Source organism: Stegastes partitus, unplaced genomic scaffold (assembly GCF_000690725.1).
Source record: "Stegastes partitus isolate 25-593 unplaced genomic scaffold, Stegastes_partitus-1.0.2 Scaffold831, whole genome shotgun sequence".
In the NCBI taxonomy this organism is placed as follows: domain Eukaryota; kingdom Metazoa; phylum Chordata; class Actinopteri; family Pomacentridae; genus Stegastes; species Stegastes partitus.
In genome coordinates this window covers 85493-108706 of record NW_007578562.1, presented here as the reverse complement: position 1 = coordinate 108706, position 23214 = coordinate 85493, and the positions used below count along the sequence as shown (strand labels likewise).

At 41.4% G+C, this 23214-nt stretch overlaps 1 protein-coding gene across 1 annotated transcript in view; it reads right to left on the bottom strand.

Moving 5' to 3' along the window:
• LOC103365348 (voltage-dependent calcium channel subunit alpha-2/delta-1-like) overlaps positions 1 to 23214 on the bottom strand; it is a 122151-nt gene that overhangs the window by 15090 nt on the left and 83847 nt on the right. Inside the window, exons 11-33 of the mRNA XM_008292769.1 lie at positions 18620 to 18778; positions 18120 to 18224; positions 17956 to 18034; positions 17239 to 17288; positions 16988 to 17077; positions 16381 to 16443; positions 15537 to 15620; positions 15349 to 15423; positions 13998 to 14069; positions 13844 to 13915; positions 13694 to 13755; positions 13252 to 13328; positions 11178 to 11192; positions 9088 to 9151; positions 8902 to 9008; positions 6894 to 6978; positions 6669 to 6731; positions 5513 to 5619; positions 4186 to 4257; positions 3704 to 3771; positions 3582 to 3620; positions 3419 to 3490; positions 345 to 497 (exon numbers count right to left, since the gene is read on the bottom strand). Of these exons, the coding sequence (XP_008290991.1) occupies positions 345 to 497; positions 3419 to 3490; positions 3582 to 3620; positions 3704 to 3771; positions 4186 to 4257; positions 5513 to 5619; positions 6669 to 6731; positions 6894 to 6978; positions 8902 to 9008; positions 9088 to 9151; positions 11178 to 11192; positions 13252 to 13328; positions 13694 to 13755; positions 13844 to 13915; positions 13998 to 14069; positions 15349 to 15423; positions 15537 to 15620; positions 16381 to 16443; positions 16988 to 17077; positions 17239 to 17288; positions 17956 to 18034; positions 18120 to 18224; positions 18620 to 18778 (1833 nt within the window). The remainder of the gene's footprint in view (positions 1 to 344; positions 498 to 3418; positions 3491 to 3581; positions 3621 to 3703; positions 3772 to 4185; positions 4258 to 5512; positions 5620 to 6668; positions 6732 to 6893; positions 6979 to 8901; positions 9009 to 9087; positions 9152 to 11177; positions 11193 to 13251; positions 13329 to 13693; positions 13756 to 13843; positions 13916 to 13997; positions 14070 to 15348; positions 15424 to 15536; positions 15621 to 16380; positions 16444 to 16987; positions 17078 to 17238; positions 17289 to 17955; positions 18035 to 18119; positions 18225 to 18619; positions 18779 to 23214) is intronic.

Genomic DNA, 23214 nt, shown 5'->3' with positions numbered 1-23214 from the left:
CCGCGAGTTGTACATTTTGTAAGTGATGAAAAACAGCGCCTGTTTCTACATCACTCGCTGTGTTAGCCAAGCACGCTGGACCACCTAATCCTGTTACTGTTGCTGCAACTCCCACTCTAACGCTTTCACCATACCCTCTGCTTCCCTTCTCATCTGCTCCGTCCAGATTTATGGCTCCCCGGTGAGTGATGCTGTGTGTGTGTGTGTGTGTGTGTGTGTGTGAAAAGGCAGGTAGAAATGGCTGCGTGTGCATCAGGGAAACGTACGGATATCGAAAGGTGTGAACATGTACATGTGCGTGGCTCCATGTGTGTGTGTGTGTGTTTCTGTCTTATGCAACTCACCACGTAGACGGATCGCAGGCCTGCAGCCGCCTTGCTTTTTTCCTCTGGGTCACAGAGCGACTGGTAGTCGTAGGTGCTCTTAGAGGTGTACAGGGACGAGTTGACCATGTCTTTCATGAGGACGGGATCGATTACGCCGAAGAAATGCCCGATCTGACGTCGGGAGGGAGAGCAGAGTTGGGAATGTTTATGTAGCGGGGGTTCAGGTATGCAGGAGAAACAAGAATCCAAACAGGAACAGGGACTTAAGCAATATCATGGTATAAATAATAGGACACATGCCTGCTTTGGAGCCCGGAGGCAAAAACCTACCAGCCTGCGCCTGACCTCACTACTTCATAAGGGGAAACGATTTCACTTACAAGAGCCCGCTGAGAAATGTTTGAACTTTTCCTCGCAGCGCAAACCTTTAAAATTACACATTATAAACGCAGGTGACTGGGGGGTTTCCTCAATATTTCTCATTTACAGAGTGCTTAAAGATTTTTATGCTTTCAATTTACAAGAGTTAATTTTTTTGCACAACACATACTGGCGGCGGAGAATGCGTACACACGTGCAGAAAAATGTTCACACACACACACACACGGTAAATCACCCCCCGAAACCAGGATGATAGACTTCAGTATAATCTGATTAACACAGTCCACCAGGCGGCCATAAATTTCCACGTAGAGGAAGCAGTTTGTCTCGGCATCTCAGAGGTGTGACATGACTGTGTGCATGGAAGTGTTTAAGTACTTGTGTATCCAGGAGGGAGTGCGTACAGTGAGCGGTATCCATCTGTGTGGAGATGTGGAGTCGTGCATGTGTGTGTGTGTGAGGGTGTGTGCGTGCTTTAAGAAATGCAAACTATCCTTTTCCTTTCACTCGGTAAGGTCACTGTTAACAAGCCGTCCTCCACGTATCCATTCCTCTTTAGTCTAACAGCCAAAGGATATATAAATCTTCCAATCTATACGGTAAAGGGAGCCTTCTCTTCTTTCCCTGTGCAATAACACAAATAATGAATTAACAGTCACAGCCCTGTTGGCTGCAGACTCCCCGAGGGGGGGGGGAGTTTTTTTGGAGAAAGAAAAGGAATGAGCTGGAGAGAGAAAGACATAAAGAAGGAGAGAAGGCGAGAAGCTTACAGAGAGAGAGAGAAACTTTGCTCCTGAAGGAAATATGATTGAGGGCACGCAGCCTTTTCCAAACAAGGTCCCTGGGTTTTAGTGCCGCTGCCAAACTTCAGAGGGCAGCTGATTTATCCAGCGCACACCCAGCCCTGATTGGGAAGGAGCTGAGGCCGCATGAAAAAACATTTACTCAGACCACAGCGGGGGCCCACTGTTAGCGTTTACCGTAAGACAACGGCGGAGTGGGTAGACGCGTGCGTGCATTAATACAAAACAATGACGTTCACATGGATTTATTAGAATGTTTTCAGTTAGTGTTGTGAAAGGAAAATTGGGACTCGCTGAAGATTCACAACAGATTTTGACAAATAAGTATCAATTGAATCCTTAAGCTGGGTTTTGTTAAAGATGTTACAAATGTATGGTTGATTTCATTAATCCAAACTATATTGGTTCCACAAGGTCAGCGAGCGCTTCATAGAGGACAAGAAGTGTCTTGAGTGTGGAAGTTCATTTCTAGGACTTTGATGAAAACTGGAAAGAATTATTTAACAAAAAATATTTGAACCCTCTGAATCCCAGGCATGTCCTCGGAGTTTTTGCTTTTTTTTTTTTTTTTGGTCATGCCACATTTTTAGTCACTGTGGGCTCTTTTTTTTTTGTTTACTGCAACATAAAGCCCTGCACCTCTATGGAAACAAAAATGTCTTCTCTGCAGTAAAACAAAGTTATAATGCAAGAAATATTACTTTTAAAAAAATGTTTCGGAACTTTCATTTTACAAAAAACAAACGAAAAACGGAACTAACTTTGCATACTATAGATATTTTACTACTTAAAGTTTCTTTAATGCTCTTCCTGCTCTGTGGAAACACTGCCTGCAGTTAAACCCAGTTTAGCTGAAAGCCCCTAAATTTGTCTCACATGACTGTTGGTTGCAGGTGAGTCACTCGGTTATGCTGAGGAATGCAGATTTTATTGTATTTTTTCATAGAATCAGGCTACTGCTACTGCTGATTATTTAAATGAGGCATATAAACTACAATGACTTTCATGCAATATCACAAATTCAAGCTTCAAGTTGGCTATTTTACCTGATGAAACCTGATTGTTGTTCGCTGATGAAAGTTGCGAACAAAAACCCTGACAGAAGCTAATAAATGTTAATGTCTTTTTTGTTTTCGACGCAAAAAAAATCTATTTTTTTCAGATGGTTGGCTTCTGTGTAGGATTTAGTGACATCTAGCTGTGAGGTTGCAAATTGCAAGCCGAAAGAACAGAAGAACCTACAGCGGTCGCTAAAAAAGTAAAAAACGTCCCCCTTTAGAACCAGTGTGTGTTTTCATTCTGTGCTTTTAAAACCTGGTGTTCGTAACACAGTGAACTCTGTAGGAGAGAATCTTGATGCAAACGGCTCAATGAAGTCACAAAAAGGTCTTACTGTAAAATTATGAATTTAAGAATCTATATATTTCATAAATGCCCCTAAATCTTACACTCTAATTAAGAAATGATTCACAAGGAAATATTATCCATCAAACATTCCACGATACCGCAGTGGTGTAATTAAATTATAACGCTGTCTTGAAATAAATCAGGATGAGAACCACAAAATGGTGTTTTCTCTATAAGTACAGCAATAATTAATCCAAGATGTCCAGATATTTGGACAAGGCAAAGAAACATAAGTTGTTGAACTAATCATAGGTTTAATTTGTAATAAGGCACTCTTTATAAAGAAATTACAAGTTAGAACAAATAGCAGTATGATTCTATGAATGGTTAATAAATCTCTAACAGAATGAATTATAGAATCATAGATTATTCTGATCCATTACTGAACCCTGTGTAAAGTGCAGTGAAAAAGTTATCTTTTTATTTTCTTCTGACAACTTCAATCATTTTTTTCTGCCTTGTTTAACTGTTTTGTGAATAGAATGAAATGAAAAATCCAACCTTTTTTAAATATTCCTCTTGATTGGACATCACCAGGAAGCCGCCGTCATCCAGAATGACACAGTCTACGTACTGGAATCACATAGAAATGATTAAACCCGTGTTCCGTTCCCATGATCTTATCCATAACTTAACCGCAAGAACACGCAATTAAACTTCTTACCGCATCGTTCCTCTGACAGCCGCAGATCTCATCGTTGCACTTTAAACACAGGAGAGCAGAGCGATGAGAAGCGCGGACCGAGTGCGTGGCCACATGTGTCAAGCCAGATAGAATCTACTCACATTTGCCCTGTACGTTGTGTTGATGAAGCTCGTCATCCACGCACTGATGTCCAGCTTCACGCCGACCACTGGGATAAAAAAAAACAAAAAACACAAAAGATCGTAGATCATATTAGACCTCTGTGTCAACTTTACACTCTGAACTTAGAAAATGCAAACTTGGCTAAAGATCACAGGAGACCGGACGACTTGATGTGTGGTTTGTGTATGTGTGTTTGTGTGTACATGTCAGACAGAGAGGGAGAAATAGACAAACGAGGAGTAGTGGTCATTAAATAACAGCCTGCGAGTGCGTCTGGAGAGGCAGATGCGTGAATATAGTTAAAGGCTACAGGGCTGCAAATGTAGGACTGCGAATAAGATGCATGGCTGTGAGTGTGTTTATCTGTAGGTGGCAGAGAAAACGATACAACTTGAGAAATTGGGTTTTAAAATATAAATACGCTTCATGTTGGTCTGCATGTGTGTGTGTGTGTCCTTACCAGCTGGTTTAAGTATGATCTCACCAATCTTGAGGTTTACTGCTTTGCTCACCAGGACTGAGTAGTCACTTGCTGCAAGAACAACAAAGGAAACACTGTATGGAAAATGCACCTTCACTCATTTTTATTACAGGGCTAATAACATGTTATTGGCCTTTTCATTACAAGTTGCTAAATTGCTGCTGATTGTGGTCCCCGCAACAATGTGACATTCTTTTAAATCATCCTGACTACATACCAGCTTAGTAGGAGCACCCGGCTAAACTAATGCGGCCTCGTACAACAGTCCTGCAGTAAATGTCGCCTCCGTGAAGTTCATAATGCTCAATTTTTGTTGAAACTAATTTAGAGAGAGCTGTCAACTCTATTATGATTTTTGGAGGCTGCAGTTTATGGTGCTGCTGAATTGCCGTATTGTGTTGCACTGACAGGTGTTTTCATTATTTTGACCACCAATTTAAACAAATGAGGCCAATCTATAAAAAAAAAAAAAAAAAAAAAACAAAAAAAAAAAAAAAAAAAAAAAAAAAAAAAAAAAAAAAAAAAAAAAAACAGAAACACCTTTGTGTAGTATTCGGTTTAAGAGCACCACAAACTATGAATTCGGCAGCAGTGTGAATAAATGTACAAGGTGGGATCAAAAAGTTCAGATAAATAAGGACCACAACTTGAGTGCAGCACAGACACGCACGTGTAACGAGTGTGAAGGATGTATCTCGAGGGTCAGGATGGTGCATGACGTTGCACGATCAATAGCGCGGGAACTGTGTTATATGAATGTACAAGAAAGTCTGTGAGGAGCTTCATAAACGGTCCTGGGATGGTCTAAGCTTGAAAGGTGGGGCCTCAGCTAAGACCCAGAGACTAAACCACAGAGTGTCAGATCAGGAATGGACCAAGAGGATGCTCGTTTTCTTCAACGTTTTTAGGGTTGTGTGCTGTGTATTTGTTCCCCAGGGTCAAACTCTCAGTGTAGAATTCCACTCTCACCTACTGCGGAGTCTGAGGTAAACAAAAATGCTTTTTTTTTTGGTCATGCCAACACAACCATTGCTCCTGAATCAGCTTTCTTGATAAATTGGACTCCCTGAGTGCCACAGTAATACAGATGTGTCACAGATGATGCTTGATATGCAAAAGAACTAGACTTCCGTGAAGCGTTCTAAGCATGGCAGGAGAAAAAGGTGACGACTGGCAGCCTAAAATGAATTAGGTACAGTTTTGGGTTTGGAAAGATGCAGGCTCAGAACTTTTTGATCACACCTCATAGATATAGCATATATATATATAAATTATATGTATGTGCAACACAGTGGCTGTTACTCACTGGTACTGTTAGGTGATGGAGTAAAGATGTACAGATCATTGTCCAAACTGCGCTTATAGGAACTGGACTCATACGTCTCTGCTTCTTCTTCCCATTCAAACCCAGCACTGTCAGACGAACACAAACACAAAAACGCACACAGGTGTTAACATCATCAAGAAAACACACCACACCCGATACACCTATAGAACTATTTCCAGTTTAAATTACTTTTTCCTATTCTGAATGGGAATAATTTATAAATATTTATACAACCATCTCTTTATAGCCATTATCTCCTTTAAGGGGTTCCTCAAGTGTTTTTGTTGGGCCCAATGTTGTTTCCCTTTTCGAGCTTCCTCCTGAAAATATCTTTTATGAATATGGCTCTTAAGTGCACTCTTATGCAGGTGATGTATTTATTTACATCCCCTTCTTTCAGGGTAATCCCGCTCAATTGTCTGAACTTGAACACTGCATATATAACCTCTGTGTAATTTCTGTTTTTAAGATTAATCTCATCAATCTTATTGCCACCTGCGATACATTTCTAAGCCTCGGAATCCTTAAACACTCTTGACATGTAACATGTTACCGTAAGACGTTGAAACCACTGGTCTCACAGGTTCTCAGTTAAGAGGCCAGTGTATCTTTCAACACATACCACTGATTTTGGGCTTTAGGTAGTGATTAGGTATTGCACTTTGGGTGTGAGAAGTTCAGATATCCTGCGCGAGATCACAGTAGAATCACTGCTTCTTTGCACTGAAAGGAACCATTTGATCTGAACAGGATGGCTCTTGAACGCTTCTTTGTAGTGGTATTCTAGTCATGTTTTGCTGGCAGGATCCCAGGGGCCCCAGAACTTTTTCTAGTTACTATATATCCAGTCTGGCCTGGGAAAGCATTGGATTCCCCAAGAGGAGCTGGGAGAAGTAGCCAGGGATGATAATGTAAGGGCCACTGGGTTACTCTACTCACTACAGACATGCAGCAGTGGAAGGAAACTGATGTTGTGCCATTAGTTATAAAAACATAAAGCACTACATGGGGAAGTTGTAGCTTTCATAGTTGACCACATCATTATTATTTATCAGATAATCCCAAACATTTATTTATTATCTCCTCCTTCCCACGCTCCTAAATCAACCCCCCTCTGTCATCATTTGACAAATACCTTTTGGGGAAGACCCGCGTAATCCCTCCGTCAGTGGCAACATATCTGGCCAGGACACCAAGCCTGACGAGCAGAGAAAATAAAGCTGTAAAACACGCAGTTACAAAAATTTGGAATGTGCTTTGTGTCTGCTCGACATTTACTGGTGATGCTGAAATCCCCGACCCATCTGTGTTCAATTTTTGACGTTCATTACCAAACACCAAATATTGGTGCTTCACTCACTGCAAGTCGTTTCCTTTCCAAATCTTGATGAGATCCGAGGTGATGCCAGCGTCCAGGAGCAACCGGTTCACCAGCTCCACATTACCTGAAGAGGAAGATATCACATGAGCCTTGACGTGTCACTTCTTGAACTGGTTTTGATTCTGCTTTCCGATCAGAAGCAACACATCGATGTCTCATCTTTATAGTCTGAAGTTCCCTTTTAGTTCTTTCAAAATAATAGCCTGCAAAGTCTGAGTAACAGCAATCTGGTAGAAGATGACGAATAAATGCGTGAGGACCATCAACAGCCAACACTAATGATGTGAGAATAGGAAGATAAGGAAAGAAAACCAATAAACAAACAGGATTTAACTTAGGATCCAGAAAGCAAGAAGAAAAGGTGGAAATATTCTAACATTTACATCACATTTTAGGCATCCAAATGAAATGCAAATGGAATTGAGTTCAGTTGACCTATTACTAAACCTACAAGCACCTAAAATGTCCAAGTGTGAGCACAACTGAAGGAACAAAATTGAAGCAATCTGGAAGATGAGATTTTTTTTTTTTCAAGTCATTCTTTGAAGAAAAGATTCCTAAAATTAAGAACAGACACAATCTTATGAAGACACCGAAGCTGTGAAATATGTATTTCAATTTACAACAATCTATTAAGGAACAAGCCTAATGTTGTGGCGGAGGTGGCAGGTTAGTGAAGGTGTAAGAAAAGATTTTTGCAGACATCCGACAAGACCACATGACAAACATAACAGGCGATAAATGCCGCTCGGCCATTTTTTAGTTTTTTTTTGGCAGTGCCCGCCTCTTTGAACCCTCCGACAACCCGCTTCAGTCCATTAACATCGAGGCTCGTCGATACACCCACCCCCACCCCTCCACCTCCTCCAACCTTTATGACACACCACACACATCAGAGAAAACAGCTGGTGTAACACTTTATTTCCCTCCTTCCCCACCTTCCCCCTGCCCGTGCGGTGGTTTTCATTAGGGATTCTTTATTGAAGGCAGCCCAGGAATTCCTAATGTACTTCAACTTATTCGCCACTGCAGTGGCTTAACCAAGCAAAGCGTGTAACGATGCTCGAGCCGCCGAAACGTCCACATGGGCCGAACTCCCGTCTCGCTCTCCCTCTCTCTGTGGACTCCATTAAACTAGCAGCTAATAACGGTGAAAGTAATATTTCAATTGGGTGAAAAGTTTTATTGGATTGATCATGTCGAGATGTTTGAAGTGAGTTCCTAAACGCACACCATCAAATTATACTGTGAAACACAATAAAGGAGCTCTTTTATGAATACCTGGGGACCTTTTGTTTTACTCAGGAGTGACTCATATCGATGAGTTTATGCAAGAAATGGCGAGGATGTTAATGCGTTGGTCAGATGTTGGGGAGAAGGTCCACTGGCCCCTGATTTGTGTTTTATTGCTCCGCTCGCGCTCTCGGCTTGACGTGTCCTGCTCTTTCTCACAAACACACAGTAATTGGATGAGGTCGAGCGGCTATAGGTGGGGTGTGGAAGGCGTATTACTGCCGAATGTTGTGTGTGTGCGAGCGCGCGTGTGTCACATCTAAGCCGACGTGCCTCACACATGTGCAGTCAGGCGTGTGATGGTCAGACTTTTAGAGTTAGCATCAAATGGGTAACACGAACACAGGGGTTCCACATTACAAAGCTTTGCTTGGTCATGCACACCAAACCATCCAGCCAGACCTGTATTTCACTGGAAAGAGAGACCTCTGGGAATAGGTTCAGGGGTTGGCGCTCTTCCATTAAATGTTAAATGCACACCTTAATGCTGAGCCAGATGGCGGAGATTTATTCACATAAACATATTATAGCAAATACTGTCAGATGTAAATAGGAATTTAGTGAGAACGAGGTCCAAGTGAGGCTGGGGAGGTTCAGAATAAAAGCTGCTCAGGGACAATGTCACAGGAACCAGGAGCATGAAATATGGAAAGAAGAATTCCTGGCGAACATTTCTGTATTTTATTATACTTACACATGGGGTTGTTTGGAGTCTTGGTGTCGATGTAGTTGTTAAACTCCATGAGGAACTCGGTGTTGTTCATGTTCTTGTCAGGCGGCTTCAAGTCCTTACAGTACATCCTGCGGGACACAACACAACTTTATAGTCGTCCTGAGTCAAAGCTGTGATGTTAAAAAAATCAACCAAACATCATCTTACCTCGGTGCAATGAACGTGTAGCCGTATTCGTCAAACTTGTCTGCCATCAGGCTTTCAGAAACTGGTGGTAAGTGTAAAATATTATGAGTTTTCCAACAAAAAGCAGGTTAATATTAAGCTGAAAGAAACACTGTATGCAGATGAGATGGTGCTTTTCTGGGCAGAGAGCAACACCTGTTGAATATTTGCACCATTAAGAAAGAATCCAACAGCGACCACAAACTGAAATGAGATTTGTTCCCTTGACAGTCAGACAGAATAACTCCATTATTGCACAAATTTAACACTGAACTGCTTAAAGTAATGCAGGGTAGCTTTGTAAAGGGGGTTTTCACGAACAAGGATAAAATAGGAACATTAAAAAGGGGCTACATCACAAATTAGGCTCAGAAAGAATACACTGCACAGACAGCTGAAAATCTGATTTAAATAAGGACCAGAACTGAGTGAAGCAGACGTGCTGGGTAAAAAGGAGCGACAAGGCTCAAGAAGAGGACACGAGAGATGAAAGTAAAGAAAAAATACTTGCCATCTTTCCCTGGAGTGGAAAAAATCCCAGCAGAGAGAGAGTGAGCGAACAAGAGAATCATCCCCCGGGGAGGTAAAGACGGGAGGGAAAAGAAAGGGGGGGAAAAAAGACAGGGTAAAACCACAGGGGTCAGAGGTGACAATATTTTATTCACAGAGCAAGTCCTGAATAGAAATATTGCATTCCGAACAAAAGGTTTTAAGCCTTTGGATGTAAATGGAGAGTGCTGATGGAGAACATAAAGAGAGGCTTAAAGTGCGGTTAGAAGTTTTTAGAGTTAAGATGGAGATGTGTTTTTAGCATTAGTATTAGCATTCTTTTGGTGATCCAGCAAATCTGTTCACATATTACACTAAATTTGCATTACAATAGCGTCCGTTGAAATGAACTGGGGAATATTAATACCGGTTAGTCTGACATTCTCTGAAGCACATTGTGTCGACTGCTGGTTATTCGACACAGCAAAAGTTTCTCATGACAATTTGTCCTCTCTGGTGATCACGGTTGGGAAATAATTGCACCGATGTGATTTCGCTTTGATATCTGGTCCCTGCTTTCTAATCCAACAAAGCATCTAATGATGATGTATAGCTGAGAGATTTGGGGGAGTGACGAGTGAATTTATTTCCAGCGCTCTCGCACGCCTTTCTGCGCCGACGATGACATTCCTGCTAGTTTTGCGAACGGATTCAAAATGAAAAATACTGTCAAAATAAGAACGGGTGTCACCAGGAATCAGTCTCCCACACGGAAACATGCAAGACAAGAACCTAAACTGACTTAATAAACGCATGACAAATAGATGTGGGGATTTGGGACATGGTATGTTTTCAACTTCACTTGAGTTTTGAAAATTGACATTTACAGTATTTTCAGCCTCTGAGAGGGAATAAAACACACAAGTCAGGCTTCAGTTTCAGATAAACCACAGAGCTTAACAATGTTCTGCGGAGACTCGACGCCCGCTAACAAGACAAAACTGATGACGAGGCACGCAGTGGGACAGACAGAAGAGACCAAGTTTAGTGTGTTAAGAGGGATCCTGCCTTTCATTAGGAGTTATTTAACAAGGTTGTAAAGTGAGTCAAAAAAAAAAAGAGAAAACCGAAAAAAACAAAGACACACAGCAAACTCATGTTTTGGGTACAGACTCACAGCTTTCTCCTTTATGGCTTCACCTTTAAATAATGCAAACATCCTGTCCTCTGTTGTTGCTGCTACAGTGGGTTAGAGCCAAAACCACATCTGAGGGCCATTGGAACAGGTGGGGGGTTAAACACACACACACACAGACGCACACACACTGTCTGCGACGCACACCGCGGGCACGCATTGCATGCGAAGCGCTGCTTCGGAGATGGAACGCCGACTTGATTCAGTGTAACAGAATTGTCATTATTAATCAGAAGCCAGTAAATGAAGAAAAACAGCTTTTGTGAGTCTGCAACGCCACACAGAGCGAACGGAGATAGAAGTGAAGTTACATCCAAAGTCTGCTGGCGGCGTGAGAGAAAGGAGGAGATGGAGGGGGAGGTTGTGAGGTAAAGCACAGGAGGAGGATACTTGCCCAAAAATGCTGCAGGGGGTCCAACACACCAAGGAATGGTCAAGAGTTGAGGAGGGCAGGAGAAGAACAGGAGGAGGGTAAAAAAGTCGAGGAGAGGAAAGAGGGAATTGGAAAAGAGAGTCGGAAAGGAAATAAGCCAACAGGGTTACACAATATTTTATTCAAATGGACATTGAATAAGAATATTGTATACAGAAGTAGGAAACACGTACACTTTAAGTAAACAACTGGTGGAAAATACAAGGGCTGTTTTGGGTAGTTTCGGTTGAGGTGAGTGTAATGACGTGTGGATGAAAATCTGTTTATGCAGTCACATTGTGGGAACTTATTTCCATGTTGGCAACAGCTTTCACTCTAAAGTTTGCGTTAAATTTAGATTTAATTTGCTGGACACACATCGTAGATTGTAGAGAGGTTCCAGGGAATTAATGCAAGTCTATACAATGACATGAAACAATCAGATGTGAGAGCGTAGGTTCTGCTTTCATCAGAGAAACATGTGGAAATGTCAGAGTGATTGTTCATATGAATGCGTGTGTGGATGTTTATATCGCCTTAATGCTAAAGGACCACGCTAATGGGATCACATGTTTTCAGTAACTATAGGCATGCAGCATTCAAGTCAGCCTTGGCCACAAACTTCACTTGCAGAGACTTTAAATGTGCTTAAGATGCAAACAAACATCTTCTTTTTATTATGAATTTATTACCTCCTGCTGTTGTTGTGTGCACGCTCTATCATTAGAGCTGCAATAATTAACTAATAAACTATTAAATTATTTGTCAAAAAGGTGTAAATTCTTAATTTTTCTGCTCTTTTTACTCCTTTTTTTGACAGTAAACAGAAAATCTTTGGGTTGTAGTTACATTTAAGGATGTCATCTTCAGCTTTGAGGACATTTTTATTCATTTTCTGACATTTTACAGACCAAACAACTAATCAGTTATTCATAAAATAACAGCCAGATTAACGGAAAATGAAACTAATGGTTGATTGCAGCCCTCACTGCCATCTTAAACTTTTGGAGACAGCTGCAAAACAACCACTGTAATGCCATAAAAAATGTAGATTATTTTAACAACATCCACATATGTCTTTTAATTTCTTTTTTTTTTTTCTTTTTCACAACAGACCTCCTGCAGCCGACATGGAAATCTCAGATGTTGGAAAAACCTTCAAAGCTCTTCCGAGGAAACTGCGATGTGAAAAAAAAAAAACAAAACGCTCACTGTGATAGATCACCAGCTTCATGTCAACTTAAAAGTCTCTGCCAGCTGATTTTTTTTTTTATGTGCTGCAGGAGAAGCATGAAAGCGGTCAAAAAATGTATGTTTCTACAAATAGCTGATAAAAATGTAAGTTTGTGTAGCGAGCGCAAAAGCAACTATGCATCTATAAAATTCACAAGAGAGAGACTCTGAGCAGGGACGGCTCCATCGTAACTGCACACATGCACACACACACACACAATAAAATTGCCCTTTGAGTAACACTAAGAGTCCATGACATCTTTTACTAGTGGGAACAGACAGAGCTGAAGAGAGACATGAGACGTCGATGCCACACATATGGACCCTCTGATCCAGCGTACACTACCTAGTAGGACTGAACACACAAAATACCCACTTGCAGACACACACAGTGAGATCCTCACACTTTAAATGAACTGATGAGTGCTGTGTGTGTGTGTGTGTGTGTGTGTGAAAGGCGACACTGGAGCCGCTCGTCCCGCTGTCTGGTGTCAGAAACTTTAAACAGCACCACAACTGAGGGGTGTGTATTGCCATAGGAACACAAGAGGCAAGGGCATGGAGGAGTGTAAATGTATATGTATAGATGTACATGTGTGTGTGGGGGGTGCTGTGAATGATAGATAGGAACCATAAGCTGAGGCACAAGTGTCTCTGAGCCCTTACATGGAAAGCAGTAATGTCACAGGAGAACATTAGCAGTCATTTTCCACACAGCGCCATTTGTCTACGCTCCGTATAAATGGAAAGTAAATGGAACTGAGTGGAAAATCCAAGAAGGGCACAAGAGATTGAGCTGATTTAGAGTGGCACTTACATTTTGCCTGGGTGATTGTGTCGCCGATTGTGGCACGGATGTAATGCATACTGTACTCAGGAAGCACCAGGGCCAGGCTGAGAGAGGATAAAAACAGTGAAAAAAAAAAGAAGAAGAAGAAGCAAGAAACACAGCTTTTTCCTTGCGAGTCCTGCGAAGCATTTTTCACCATCGTTTTCCAAACAGCACGCATAGGTTGTGAACACCAGCCTCTCCTGGCTTCACCTACGTCGCTCAAAACTGTGTCTGGACTTTGTCTTGATCCTCAGACCACACTCCTGTCTCAAGGAGAACCGAATGGCTTCATGACAAATATTTTGAGAAGTGTGTTAATGCAAAACATCTGCAGTACTTGTATTTGTGGAGTGAGGTTTGCAAAGCGTTCTGTCGTGATGCATCGTGTCTATCATCGCTCAAGGCTTATTCAAACAATGTTGTTTACCTGTAGTCGGTCCCCTTCACTGGTGCAAAGGTGTACGTCCTCAGACCTTGGTCGATGTAGCGCTTTGAGGGAGACAGCATGGTCAGTAAACATGCACATGTCTGAACAGATCCTGTTATCGTTTTCTTGAAGGTCATCGACTACAGTTACCTCATCTTGAGATTTAACCAGTGTCGATATAGTGTAATTCCCTGTTTCGGCGTTGATCATTTTTTTTCTTATCTGGTGACCAAACAGCACAAAAATAAGTAAATAATTCCGCTACACTGGGGAATTCTGATTAAGTATAATCTATTTCCCAAACCTCCACTTTGATCTCGTTCTCAAGCTCCGCATCCAGGAAGTCCAGTGTTACAGGCTCGTCAAACTTGGCAATCTGAGCGGAAACGCAAACAATTAGTCAGTATTACATACAAGAATTTATAATAAGTGGGCTGAGAGTACAAAGAAGGACCAGTCAAATAGTAAACACTAGTTATTGATCTTCTGTTTCCAAAAACAGATTCTAAAAAGGGATCTGATGATGTATTAATTTGTCTCCGTTGTAATCATCTGTTACAAAGGTGTGCATACGTAATTTACGAGAAAGGCGCGTACCTCAAAGGTCAATGGGAAACATGCTGCCTTGCTGCAACAAACATCCTCCCGAGGCCACTTGATCGTGATACACAAAAAACAAAGTCGGCCAAATGATACAAACATCATTAGTTTGGGGACTGAGGTGAGAGCAGAGATGGGTCAGGCTGAGCAAAGAGCAGCTCCATGCTAAAATGTGCAGAACATTTCTGCAAAGTTACTTTTATTAACATGTAATAATGGGTTTGCTGCAGCTCGATGGGTTTTTAATATGAGCTGCAAAACACTGAAACTCTGTGTTCTCACTCTGAAAAGTCTGCTGGTAATTATGAATGCTGTGTTTTTGTTACCAAATGACTGTTGGACAATGCTAATGAGCAATAAATGGGTTCTAGCGAATAAACCAGATCTTTGGCGCAAACTCAATTGTGAAAATGACATTCGACAGACCACAGACAAAGGAAATATCTGGTGCTTCTTAATTTGATCTGTGTTATGTGCTGGGGGCACATTTTTTACCCTTTCTTTAGTTTTGCATATATTCCCCTCGTTCTATGTTTATTGGAGCTCGTTTTTCGTACATTTTAGTATTTTTTTTCAGGGGAGCATGTTTAGTTCAGTTTTTTTTTTAATGGTAAATGATAGAGCCACTGCTCCGCCTATAAATAAGCTGCCGTTCTGTTCTGCTCTCTCTTGCTCTCTTGCCTCCTAACCAGCTTCCCTACAGGCTCCTCCTAGCTGCGGCGCGCCTCGGACCCGTGCGCGCCCTCGCAGCCTAACTGCCACGTTGGCAGCTTTCGCTGATGCTGGCCTGGCATCTTTTCCTTTTTATTTTTAGATTGTTTGCCCCGGCGGGATCGGTTTTTCGTTCCTTGGACTTCGGTGGGTGAGATTTCTTTTAGTTCGGTGTTGGCACCTGAATAGAAATATTGCATTCCGAACAAAAGGTTTTAAGCCTAAGTTTTTAGAGTTAAGATGGAGACGTGTTTTTACCATTACTATTAGCATTCTATTGGTGATCCCTGTGTCACCTTTTTAATATGTTGGTGCCTTCTTTGGGCCGTAACAATCTGCCTTACCAGTGGCTGTAGATTGGGGTGGAGCAAGACATATCCGTTGGGATCGATGGCAAAGTAGTAACCATTTGGTCCAAACTGGAGGGAAAAGGAGGAAAGAGGGCAGAATGACAAGCTCAGACATCAAGGCAGGCATCAATGTACTACTATCTATACGTGGAAATGTGTATTTATGTGGCATGCATTCTTACAGTAAAGCGAGGCGTCAGTCTTTTGATATCATCCAGGGAAACATCAATGGCCATAACACCCAAGATGAGCTGGTTTTGAGACTTCTAAGAGGAAAAAACAAAGGAAAAAAGACAAACAAAAAAGTCAGCGGTAGAAAGAGTCACCGTAATGAGTCCTGTTCTTTCTGGATGAGTCAAGTCCCTCGGTGCATTCTGAATGATTTCAAGGAAATGGGGTGCAATAGGAATCTGGACGGTCCAATTCCCAAAAGCATCACGTGCCGCTATGAGTCACTGACAAGGCATTTCCAGGCTCGTTTTTAGTCCATACTGGAAGGCAACCCTGAGTCCCTTCGAAGTAGACATGTAAACTCATCTTGAAGCACTTAGCTACCGGATCATTTCTCACTCTGATCTGCAGGTTTGATCTCTTTTTGATTCCTTGCTGGGTGACATCAGAGATTCCCTTGTTGCGGAGAGCTTCGAGGGAGCTCAGCGTCAACAGCGGACGTAAGGAAGAGCCACAAGAAAGCCGAGGATAAAAGTCAGGGACGATAGAGAAGGATTCATGTTGTATGTTTATTTTTTCGGTCTGGTAAACATTACAGTGTGTCCCCAAAACCACAGACTTTAATTCTCCCGTGGGGTCAAAGTGTCAGACACACAGTAAATTCAGTCAGACTGCAAAGACGACGGACGCAAAAGAAGACGGCCTGAGCTGACAGCGAAGAGGCAATCTGGGAACTAGCGTAAAACAGTTATAAAGAGGTAATAACTGTGCCAATATAGTTTATTACGAAATTAAATTAGAAAGAAGTTCAATAAAATGAGGAACATAAGAAATCAAAAGCGGTTTTCTGGATACCTTTGAGCCTGTGTTGGTCTTGTTGAAGACAGGCAGCGTTCCAGTGATCACCAGGCCGAGCTCCTAAAAGATCAAGCACACAACATGTTGAACATATGTCAAGTATTTGAGCCAATTATCCATATCAAAGTCAAATCTCATGGCATAGATTTACATAATATTTCCTTTTGATTTATCTGTTTTTGTACAGCTCCTTGTGATTGATGACATTCATGTCTCGTAGGCGTCACTACGTCATTGGAAAAACCGCAACTGCAGCTTAAATATAAGATTTTCCCAGGCAGACACATTTCAGTGCTGACGAGGTCAATGCTAACAAAAGCTGACAGTGTCTGACAGTATCCAAACCATTTGGCTGCCTTTATCAGTCTGCTTTCTTATCTACACTGTTGCCTAAATGGAAATCTTGACAGGAGCTGAAGCAAAAAAGGCCTTCATGCAACATCTTTTAAAGTGAAGTTTAATTATATTTTCTTACTGCTGGAACAGAGTTGTGTTGACCAGGAGGACCAGACAACAAAAACACTTATCGGAAATGTTTCAGACGATATAAAACAGATTCCTGCTGAGCTCCACGTGACCACAAATGACGTTTTAGAAAACATACCAGAGCGTCCAGGTAGACGTTGGTCCACTGAACCTGCTTGGCCTTTCTGTCAGCTTTAACCATAGGTCTGCCCAGAACATCCAGGTACTCCTGCCAAGAAGGTGAGAGCACAGAACAGTTTTATTTTGCAGCCTGCACGTCAGCCATGCTGCCACAAGAGGGAGCCGCACACAAGCAGGAAGGATTCAGAGATAAAAGACAAGAACAGCAGCAGGCACACTGTACATGCCAATGGCTGAGTGTGTATTTACCTGAGTGTTTATCCTGCTGGCACCTATTGATGGGATCTCATAGTAATAACCTAACACAGATAAATATGTTTATTAAAACATCCATTTGTGACAACACAACATCTATTTGGACACAATTTCTCAAACAGCTCGATTGGTCACATAAATTCACCTCTCAAATTACGTGTGAAACAAACATGTTGAGCATAAAAAAAAAAGAAAATCTTAAAAAGTACTTAAAATATTAATCTAAAATTTCACAGATAGCATTTTAAATATCCCTAGTTTATGACAAAAAAAAGCGCTTTTAAGCAAATCATATTGGTTGAGCAGGGGGAACACGTGGGGTGGAATAACCCATACATGTCATTTTAATTGCATTTTGTAGCTAAATAAAAAACACATTAATCTCTCTATACCTATGTATAAAAATTTTACCACTTAAAGGGTCATTCTGTGCTTTTTATTGATCATCTGAAATAGTTCCATAGGTGTATTCACAATACATGAAACATGACACATTTTGTGTTTGACAACTGGACATAACTGAAAAGAAAAAGTCATTAATGAATAATAATAAATAGAAAGTTTTGAAACATTGTCAGCTTACCTGTGAACCATACAAAATATTTTTACCGTCATATCACAGTTGGAACTGACATATACTTTTCATTCTACAGTAGAAAAGTCACATCATGTAAATGAACTAATCACTGGCCCTCTAATGCAACCTTGTACCTTTATTAGTGCAGGCCATCCACTGTATTGGTCCTTTGTCATAGTTGTGCTGACCCACTGAAAATGTAAAGATGCGAACCTGCGAAAGGAAGAAAATAATTAACTAAATAAGACAAAAAATCAAATCCTTCTGCATTCAACATTTGATCTTTTTAAAGTCCTACCGCCTGCTTCGGGTTGTATTTCTGAAAGATCTCCTCTGCCCTCTCCTCTCCTCCGTCAGTAAAGAGCATTATAATCTTGTTACAGTTGGCCCTGGACACATTCACCTGGTAGACATTCGACAACAAGCCCTGTTGGTTACAGGCTACACAAGTGGCTGCATGAAATAGTTCAGTAGCTTTGTTTATACATGTGCAGTTACAGGGGAAACAAGAAAAACCTGCGATGTCTAAAACGACCAGAAGAGGTCGACACATAACCACGCTTCATGGGAACCGCACTGGGATTGAGTTGTCAGCATGTTTTATGTTCCATCATTTTCATAATTAATTAGATCAACTAATGAGGGTAAAGTCAATCAGACTGTAAAGTAGATTTGCCCGAGCCTCTGGGTTGGTGTTTATATTTCAAGGGAGCGTCGGCGGATTCAGTAATCAAATACAACAGATTGACTGTAATGTTTTCAAAGTTACCGAGCAGACACCTCTGTCTGAGACTCTACCTGTGCGAGCTGCTCAAAGGCGAGCTCGAATCCACCTTTGTAGTTGGTGATACCCTTTGCAACGATGTTCCGCACCCCTTCTTTCAGAATCTTCTTGTTCCTCACGTTGGCCTGCACCAGGTTCTGAAAGCACGCTGCGTTCGAGGCCGTTTCGTTGAACTGGATGGGAAGAGGGAAGGAAGGGATGACGGGAAGTGGAGGGAAGGCACTTGCACATATTTTCTATTAAATATGTGGCCTTTTTTTTTTTTCCCTTCGTTGCAGAGCCATGCAGTGTCCCTTAAACATTTAGGATCCACTAAACATTTTAAACGAAGAGATTAAAGTGATTGCATTTCCACTAACAAAAACAAAAACACACTAATTGACAACTGTTCCACAAGTGTGTGAAATGAAATCAGTTTTAATCAAATCTGCACAGACCAAAGGGAGCTATAGGAGCAAAAGGAAGGATTGGCAGGAGAGTAGGTAGGGATGTGAAAACAGTGGCATAAGGAGGTAAAAAAACCAACCAAAAAAAAACACAAAGAGCTTGATTATCGAAGGATTATGCCGTAGAGGCAGACATTACTGTAACTGGTTAAATTACATTTACACAGCTCTACATGTGAAGCATCTTCAGGTTAATATTGGTGAATAGTTAATGTAGAGGAACAGATGGAACCCAATCAATTCATACACACACACACAACTATAATCACACACACATACACACACACACAGCATCTATGGAGGGTTGGGACATGCCTCATTAATACCTAACATCTGTTTTGGCCTTGACTGCACTCCTCCAATCATGATCACGCAGACCCAGACAAAAACACACGCTCTCCAACACGTGCAAACACACACACACAAAAAAAACGCTGCTTTTATTCAGCGCTGGGCAGAATTCTCCACAAAACATAAAATGCGGGTGACAAAATAGCATAACTAGTACTTGAAAGGAAGAGACCTCAACGGCGTAATCTCTGAACCTCGACGACAAGGGCGGCTACAAAGGGAAATCATATTGAGCCGACCGGCGGTTTAAATGAGTCGTCAGAGCAAACAGTGAGCATAATAGAGGCCAAGTAGCCCGACTATTCCAGGTGCATTAGTCACAAAATAACTGTGACGTTATCCACTGAAGCCAGGAGAAGTGCTTCAGCAATCTTATACAGGGTGTAAATACTTTAAATTGGAGAACAGTTTTGAAGAAAAAAAAAATTAGATAAGCGCAAAAAGATCAGAATCTCATTTTCTCTCTCAGGTTCATGTTTTTTTTTTTAGAACACCAAAGGAAGCTGCAGTCCGCGACGACGGTTTCCAAGTATTCAACACGTTGGCAGACGTTTCGGGGCATATGCTGCCAAGACATTCGTCCTCTAAAGACACGCGCCCACGCTAATATAAGCCACGGAGAGTCTGAACTTTATCGAACTTATAATACACGTCGTAAAATATCACAGAAACATAAAGCTCAGCAGAACAACATACTGCGTGTGGGCACGGACTATACAAGCTTGTGTATGGAACAAAAATACCTCCAATTGTTCTCTGCCACCAACCTCCACGCCACACCAGTACTGTGAACAACGCTTGTTTTTGAAGGAATGTAGTGCAGTTTTTGAAGATTTATAAACAAAAACATTAGCAGCGTTTTCGTTTCCATAATGAGGATTAACAAATCATTACAGGAAATATAAAGGCAGTGGGGGGCTGCAGGGTGGCGCAGTTGGTAGCACTGTTGCCTCGCAGCAAGAAGGTTGCCGGTTCGCGTCCCGGTGGGGGCACCGGAATCTTTCTGCACGGAGTCTCCATGTTCTCCCCGTGCAGCGTGGGTTCTGTCCGGGTTCTCCGGCTTCCTCCCACACAGTCCAAAAACATGTTGAGGTTAATTGGTGATTCTAAATTGTCCATAGGTGTGAATGTGAGTGTGCTTGGTTGTCTGTCTCTAAGTGTAGCCCTGTGATAGACTGGTGACCTGTCCAGGGTGTCTCCTGCCTTCGCCCTATGGGATAGACTCCAGCCCCCCTGTGACCCTAGTGAGGATTAAGCGGTATATAGATAATGGATGGATGGATAAAGGCAGTGTTCAAATGGCAGACTTTCTATTAAAGGCCCCTATTGGTGTTTTTTTTAAATTTTTTTAACCCTGTTAACCCTTTATAGGGGAGCTGGTGAGCTGGTGTGCTGGAGCTGCAGCAAGTAAACGGCAGAGACTTGATAAATTTTGAAGGAAACAATGGTGCAGTGCTGGATCCAAACCATTTCAAGGCAGAAAGTTGCTATTTAAGTAAATACGTAGCTTTGATACACAGAGTTGAGTTTTAAAGGGTTTAATCAATGAACGGTGAAGGAGCTTTAATTTAAAAAATGATTGGAGTGTTTTGTCAATGCAGAGCAGGTCAGCAGCAGATTAAAAAAATGTCCACAAGCAAGCTAACCACAAAACACACACATAATCTTAAGTTAAAATGGTAAATAGTTTCCATACATTGACATTTTTTTTCATTAAATAAATACCTTTTGAACTCAAAGCAATTAATAAAACCCAGCTGTCTGAGCATACTGCGTCATTTCCTTTAAAATAACACACAAATGTATATTTCAGGTTCAGATAATAAGTGAGACAATAATTATCTATGAGGTTAAAGAACTTTAGTCACAGTCTCTGGTTAATGAGGTGTGTGTTCGTTTGTGTGAGCCACCGTGGGGAAGTCGGAGCAACACGCCGGCATTAAAACAGGAATCCTAAAAGCATCATTTAGATGCGCAGAAATGAGATATTCCACTATTTTATTATATAAGTTTGTACCTTCAAAAAGCTTCAAAACGCTCAACAAAGTGAGCCGGTCGCCCTCAATATCCTGATTACACCGACGCCTGATTTCATTTACTTCAAAGGCCAGTTCACTTAGCTGATTTGAAAGCCCCAAACAAAAAAAAACAAACTACCGCTTTATTAAGGGAAGTGAAAGAAAATGTAATTAATGATTAATCTGGAAAGCAAATTCAGAAAGTAATTTATGCTCCCTGCCATTTGGAGAGAGTGGAGGAAGGACAAAGAGCAGACAGATAAGGATAAAGGAGATTTCAGACAGTCACGTCTAAGTACACGACATATCCTGTGCCAAAGATGCAAGCAACTGGAGCGATGCGCCGAGCTGAGATGTTCAGACAGACCACCTGTGTGCTGCACGAATGCAAATGTTGTTCTAATGAACATGGGTGATTCATGTCCACACTGAACATCAAAACAATATATGAATGTAAGTATGACATGTTGTTAAAAAGGCACTCGTCTGTACTTAGTATGAGATAAAATAAACAGAAATAACAATGGGGAAAAAAAGATAAGAGGTTGGCCTCGAGCAACATTTAAAATGAAGCTGAAGCCAGCAGTTGGTTAGCCGAGCTTAGCACGAAGGCTGGAAGAAACAACTGGATGAAGAAACAACGACCGAACATCGGAAACAAAACAAGGCTTCACGGAATATCGGTTTGGTTAATTATTGAGTCCAACCTAAAGAACAAATGTTCAAAATTTCTTTGTTATTACAACATGTGAGAAGCATAAATAAAACCTATGAAACTTAATTTTCCCAACAAGTTTTTAAATTTGAAACTAAAAATCTGCTCAAAATATGGATTGTTGGTCTCTGTGATCACTGTAAGTCAGTATCAGCCCTGAAAAAAATCCTCACCCTAACTGGTGGAGGCAGACGACCGTCCTCCCTGGGCCTGGATCTGCCAGACAGTTCCTGCTGTTAAAGTTTTTACTTCCAATTGTTACCAAATAGCTGCTCAAAGGGAATGGTTTCCATTAGTTGGGATTTCTCTCTATTATTTTACAATGTTTTTATTGCAAAAAGTACCTTGAGATTACATATGTTGTGGCTAGGCGTTAAAAAAAAACAAAAAAACTGAATTGAACTTAATAGAAAATATCAGTCAGTAATGAAATGCTACATTCCACCTTTGGGTATTCCTTCCCCACTAGGCTATCATACACGACATCATAGCTATTGTGGCTATCTGGTTAACAAACTGTTCCAGATAATCTTAGAACTATACATATCGATTCAGGTTATTTCTACCACGCTGTGTTTTGTTTAGAGCTCAAAACACAACGTTGTAGATATGTGCATGAAATAGAGTCTAACGATTAATATGTGCATCAGGTCACAGCTGTTGGCGTATAGCTTGAATAAAACACAAGATGTTATATCGCCATTGGTGCAGCTGGATTGATTCTTCCACTAAGCTGGAAGGCAAAGCTCTTGATTTGCTGGTCGGTTTGTGTTCCAGTCCTCACCTATGGCCATGAGCTCAGGATAGCGACCGAAAGAATGCGATCGTAGCTATAAACAGTCAAAATTACAAGGGTAGTTCAAGAAGTTCTCATCCAGAAACGACCCCCATTTTGGGGCATAACTGTGTAATACAAAGCCTTATATCTCTGTCCACAAAGACTAAATGTTTGAAGCAATCAAAAAAAGAGAGGAAAGCTTCAAACAGGCGTGCTGTCACTCCAAGATAATGTACTTGTCTACACAGTGCGGGTGGCAGAAGCAGCCAGACGTGGCTTTGAACTGTTGCCTGATGCACCT